The 5,945-nt window shown below is 71.0% G+C and overlaps 1 protein-coding gene across 1 annotated transcript; it reads right to left on the minus strand.

The window, feature by feature from the left end:
• Nucleotides 1–1,930: 1,930 nt before the first annotated feature.
• On the minus strand, nucleotides 1,931–4,334 carry VPP2 (hypothetical protein; the record flags this gene model as incomplete). The annotated part of the gene is made up of 1 exon (XM_009035704.1): nucleotides 1,931–4,334. The coding sequence occupies one exon, from the start codon at nucleotides 4,332–4,334 to the stop codon at nucleotides 1,950–1,952; it is 2,385 nt and encodes a 794-aa protein (XP_009033952.1).
• Nucleotides 4,335–5,945: the final 1,611 nt, after the last annotated feature.

The raw sequence follows: 5,945 nt of genomic DNA on the forward strand, positions 1-5,945 counted from the left end.
GCGAGCGCCGCGAGGAGCGCGGCCTCGGCGTCGGCGGCTTTGCCCGCGCGCCGGAGCCGCGACCCCTCGTCCGCGAGCGCCGTCGCGTTGCCCGCGCACGTCTCCTCGTTTGCCTCCTCGTCGGAGCCGTCGTCGGCCTGCTCGTCGGCCTGCTCGTCGGAGCCGTCGTCGGCCTGCTCGTCGGCCTGCTCGTCGGCCTGCTCGTAGGCCTGCTCGTCGGCCTCCTCGTCGGAGTCGTCGACCGGCGCCGGCGCTTCCGTTGGCTCCGGCGCGGCGAAGGCGGGCGGGATCCCGTCGCTCTCGTCGTCGCCCGCGTCCGCCGGCGTCGGCTCCGGCGCCCCCGCGGCGTACTTCTCGTCGTCGAACGTACGCGCGCTCGACTCCCGCGCCGCCTGCCGGAATCGCCGATATTTCACCTGGGCCTGTTCCATGAAGGCCTGGCCCGGCAACTCGCGGACGAGCCACGGCAGCTCGGCGTCGTCTCGGACCGCGGCCGCGACGGCGCCGTCGCCGGCCGCGGCGAGGCCGCTCCGGCCGTCCGCGCGCCGCGGCCGGTAGAGGTGCTCGAAATCGCCGCCCTCGCCCGGCGCACGGGCATGCCCGTGGTACGCGTCGCCGAAGCGGTCCACGCAGTCGAGCACGAAGACCCACGCCGCGGCCCCGCCGGCGTCCGCGCGCGCGAGGAAATAGGCGCTGTCGTCGTTCTTGTAGACGAGGTCCGCGTCGCGCAGACAAGCGGGCGCGCGCTCGAGCCGCGCGTAGACGCCGTTGAGGTCGTCGATGCTCGAGCCGTCGACGAAAAATCCCACGGCCGGGCCGCTCGGCGTGCGAAATGCACCGGCACCGGCCCTCATGTCCCGTCTACCGCCGGATCTCGCGAGAGATCCAGGGGCCACGATTTCCTGGGCCATCGCCAGGTGCACGAGGGAGGCTACGAGGACGCGCATCGCGACTTAATTCACGGCGCGGCGAGCCTCGAGGGCTCGAGATAGTGCCCGCGATTTCCCAAGGTAGGCGCGTAGGCGGGGTGCGTCGCGAGAGGACAAGCCCTCGTCTTGCAGCTGCCGCAAGCTTTTGGCGACCAGTGGCAGATCAGTGGCGACCCGCGCGGCAGGGGCGGCGGTGGCCCTCCCAACAATGTCAAATATCGACCCCTTCAACGCGATAAGAGATCGTCGCGAAGATCTGCTGACCGACTGGTTAGAGGCAAACAACGATCCAAATGATGTGGCCGTCATTTATGGTCATCTCTTGCATTTTGCGGTTACCATGTCCTTACGGGCTCCGACGAGATTTGTCCGCAGTCGCATGATTCGATTGTTGCTGGCGCACGGTGCGAATGTAAACACTCGCGATGGAAGTAACAGACGTAGATCGCCCCTGTACTTGCCCTGCTTACTGCCCGATGTCGCGAGCGTGCTACTCGAAGCGGGCGCGGACATCCACGCTCGCGATGTTACGGGAGTCACGCCGCTGATGAACGCCGTAGCTAGTCTTAGACTTGTAGCCGCAGTCCCTCTTTTACGTGTCTTCCTCAAGTACGGCGCCGATGTGGACGACGTACTGAGCAGCCGCGCGGTGGTAGAAAGCGACAGAGTCGTGATTCAAAACGTCGGCTTCATATCCAAGGAGCTTCATTACTTCCTCGAGGCCATCAAAGCCGCGGGCGGATGGCAGAAGTATGTCAAAGCCCCGCGGATCGCGCTCGTCCGTCTCCGCCTGCTCTGCGCGCGCGGCCGCGCCGCGCCGCCGCCGGATCCCGTCCTCGCGCGGCTCTTCGCCGCGCCGCCCTCGCCGACGACGTCCAAATCGCTGCGCACGCTTCGCCCGCTGCCCAACGAGTGCTTCTGGCACATTCTCGGCTACTGGCGCACGAGCCGCGAGACCGGCGACGCGTCCGAGCTCGAGGGCCGCCGCGCGCACCCGTGGTAGAGCACAGAGTTAGCCCCCTAGTTCGGCGCCGCGATGAAGAGGGGCCCGAGGACGAGGATGGTCGTCGAGAGGAGCTTGATGACGACGTGGAGCGAGGGCCCGGCCGTGTCCTTGAGCGGGTCGCCGACGGTGTCGCCCGTGATCGACGCCTTGTGCGCGTCCGAGTTCTTGCCGCCGTAGTTCCCCAGCTCGACGTACTTCTTCGCGTTGTCCCAGGCGCCGCCGACGTTGTCGAGGAAGAGGGCCATGAGGATGCCCGACACCGTGCCGAAGACGAGGTAGCCCGCCAACACCTCCGCGCCGAGGAGCGGCCGGCCCGTCAGCGACCCGACGCACCGGCCCGCGAGTCCGACCAACACGGGCGCGAGCACGCACAGGCACCCGGGCTTGACCATCTCGTCGAGCGACGCGCGCGTGACGATGGCGACCGTGCGCTCGTAGTCGGGCGTCTCCGTGCCCTCGAGGATGCCCGGCCGCTCCGCGAACTGGCGCCGCACCTCCACCACCACGGCGCCCGCGGTGCGGCCGACGGCCGCGATGGCCATGCCCGCGAACTGGAAGACGGTCATGACGCCCAGCAGGCCGCCCATGAGCACCTCGGGCTTCGCGACGTCCACGACCTCGAAGGGCAGCCCGCTGAACTGGGAGAACTCGTCCAAAAACGCGCCGAAGAGGAGGAAGCACGCCAGCGCCGCGGACCCGATGGAGTAGCCCTTCGTGATCGCCTTGGTCACGTTGCCCGCGGCGTCGAGCGCGTCCGTGGAGTCGCGCACGTGGCTCGGCTGGTGGGACATCTCCGCGATGCCGCCCGCGTTGTCCGCGATGGGTCCGAAGTTGTTCATCGAGAGCACGTAGACCGCGGGCCCGAGCATGCCCATCGTCGCGACGGCCGTCCCGAAGAGGCCCGCCGCGCGCGGCGCCGCGAGGCCCGACGTCGCGCCGAGGTGGTACGACGCCACGACGGCGACGGCCACGGTCAGCGCGGGCGCGACGACGGACTCGAGGCCGACGGCCAAGCCCGTGATGATGACCGTCGCGTGGCCCGTCAGCGCCGACTCCGCGATGCGCCGCACGGGCTCGTAGGCGTAGTCCGTGTAGTACTGCGACGCGCGCATGCAGACGAAGGCCGTCGCGAAGCCGCACACGCCGCAGCCGAGGAAGTGGAGCCACGCGGCCGGCGCCGCGGGCACGTGCAGCATCGTCCGGCAGCATCCGGCGAAGCCGACGAAGGCCAGTCCCAGCGTCACGGCGTAGCCCCGCTGCAGCGCGGCCATGGGCGCCGCCTCCGTGCCCTCCGTCCGCTGGAGGCGCACGACGGCGTCCACGGTGACGGCGAGCGCGCCCGCGCCGCCCGCGACGAGATCCCACGCGTGCACGACGAGCGGGAAAAAGACGAACGGCGCCGGGTCCAGGCCCGCGTCCCGCGCGAGCCGCCCGCCGAGGATCATGGCGCCGATGATCTCCGCGCCGACGCTCTCGAAGACGTCCGCGGACGACCCGACGCAGTCGCCGACCATGTCGCCGACGAGGTCCGCGATGACCGCCGGGTTCCGCGGGTCGTCCTCCGGGATCGACGCCTCGACCTTGCCCACGAGATCCGCGCCGACGTCCGCGGCCTTGGTGAAGATGCCGCCACCTAACTGCATGAAGAGCGCCACGAACGACGCGCCGAAGCCGTAGCCCACGAGCAGCAGCGGCACGTCGGCGACGTCCGCGACGACGCCCGACGCCCAAATCAACGCGAAGAGCACGGCGACCCCAAGAACGCAGAGCGTGCAGTTCAGCACGGCCGAGAAGGCGCCGCCGCGGAAGCAGACGACGAACGCGTCCGCGCCGGATCGCTTCGCGGCGTCCGCGACGCGGACGTTCGAGAACGCGGCGACGCGCATCGCGCAGTAGCCGGACAGCGCCGACGCCGCGGCGCCGACGACGAAGCACGCCGACGTGATGAAGCCCGCGGCGCCGCGGCCCACCTCGGCCGCCGCGCCCGCGCCGTCGGGCCGGAGCTGGTAGCTCGCGCCGATCGCGACGCAGAGCACCGCCGCCATCTTGGAGACCGCGCGGTACTGCACGCGCAGGAAGCCCGCGGCGCCGTTGGCGATGGGGTTCGAGATCGCGCGCATGGCCGCGTCGCCGCCGGGCCGCCGCGAGATCCAGCGCCAGAGCGCGTGGCTGAAGAGCAGGCCGCCGCCGCAGCACGACGCGACGATTCCGCCGTAGCGCGCGCCGGACCGGGGCGCCGTCGACGCGAGCCAGACGAGGGACGCGGCGGCGAGGCCGAGGTAGACGACGGACGCGCGCACCCGGCGGCCGCCGCCGCTCTTGCCCTTAAAGGAGACGTCGTCGTCGTAGGACATGTTGTCCTCGAGGTCGCCCTGGCGGGGCGCGCCGCGGCCGCGCATCGTGGCTGGTGCGGCGCGCGCGTCAACTACGACTATGGACGGGAGCGCCGGCGTCCGCGACCGCGCGACGCTGCGACGCGCTCCTCCGTGTTCCGGCGGAAACTACACTTGGCGCTTGTTCAGGTGCGATGCGGGATGCCGAGCTCGATGAGCAGCATCAGCTCCCATCGATTCAAGGTCCTAACTTGCAGCCGCGCCCGTGGCTCGAGGGGAGTGTCTGGTGTATCGGCGCTGCCCGGCGCCCGTGGGGCTGCCCGTCGTCGAGGCCGTCCGGGTCGTCGCGCCGCATCGGGAAACCTCGTCGAAAGCGCGTCCGCGCCGGCAACAACGGCGAAACATGTCCGGCGGCCAGAAGCGCAACATGATGACGGCCAAGTACGACATGAAGCGGCTGCAGGGCATCATGAAGATCGACGACAAGATGAAGGCGAAGCTCTGCGAGCTCCACGGCGTCGACGACGAGGACGACCTGCCCGCGGCGATCCAGAACCTGGACTTTGACCCGAACGCCAAGGACGCTCCGTGGTCCGTCGCCGAGCGATCCGCCGCGCCGGAAGCCATCCTTCGAACGGGCGCGCGTGCGACCAGTTCGGAAGCGCGCGTCTCGCGCTCCGTCGAGAGAAAGCGACGCGTCGCGAAACGGGCCCGGAGCGGACTCCGACGCGGCCGAGAGCTTCGGCCGGGACGCCGCGGCCCGCTCGCAGGCTCCACGGCATCTTCACGGCGGCCATGCCCAAGGTCGACGAGGCGGAGCTCCGGGCCATCGCCGAGTCGACGATCAAGGAGCTCGACGCCGTGCTCAACCCCGGCTGACTGAAGAGGCCGCGGCGCCGCGCGCGCCGAGATCCGTGTGGTTAATTCGGACTGTCGCATACGGCGTCGGCCGCGGAGCGACGATTAGAACAAAGAGGGGGGTTGGTACAGGCGCGGTACAGAAACAGGCATCAGACAGGGGGGGGGCGTCAGACCCAGGAGGCCTCGTCGTCGCGGGCGGCCGCGGGCGGCCTCCAGCCGAAGTCGCTCGCGTAGGGGTCCGGCGTCGAGGAGACCGCGTGCTTCGGCAGGGTGCACGCGGAGATGAGGTCCCGGTCGCTGACGGCGGCCGTCTCCGGCGCGCGCGGCGGCGGCGCGGCGCGGTCCGCGGCGGCCGCGGGGTCCCCCGCGGCGGCGCGGCGGAGGTCCGCGTCGGCGAGGCGCTGCGTTTCTCGCGCCGACCCGTCGTCGAAGACGTCGCGGTCCGCCCCGAAGTCGCTCGCGTAGGGGTCCGGCGTCGCGGACGCGGCGTACTTCGGGATCGTGCACGCGTCGATCATGACGTCGTCGCTCACGGGCGGCGGCGGCGCGTCGTCGTCGTCGTCGATCTCGCGCTCGTCGTTGGGCGGGTCGAACTTGGCCGGCTCGGCGGCGAGGGGGCTCGCGAACGTCCGCGCGTCGCGCGGCAGGCGGCACGCGTCGATCATCGTGCTGTCCGCGTAGATCTCGGACCGCTGCGCGTCGCTCTCGTCGGGCGCGAGGAACTCGTCGAAGGTGCAGTGGGCCTGGTGGCGGGCGACGAGCGGCGCGTCGCCCGCCGGGAGCGGCGGCGCGAAGCCCGCGGCGGGCAGCTTGCAG

This window comes from Aureococcus anophagefferens (genome assembly GCF_000186865.1).
Source record: "Aureococcus anophagefferens unplaced genomic scaffold AURANscaffold_3, whole genome shotgun sequence".
Classification (NCBI taxonomy): domain Eukaryota; class Pelagophyceae; order Pelagomonadales; family Pelagomonadaceae; genus Aureococcus; species Aureococcus anophagefferens.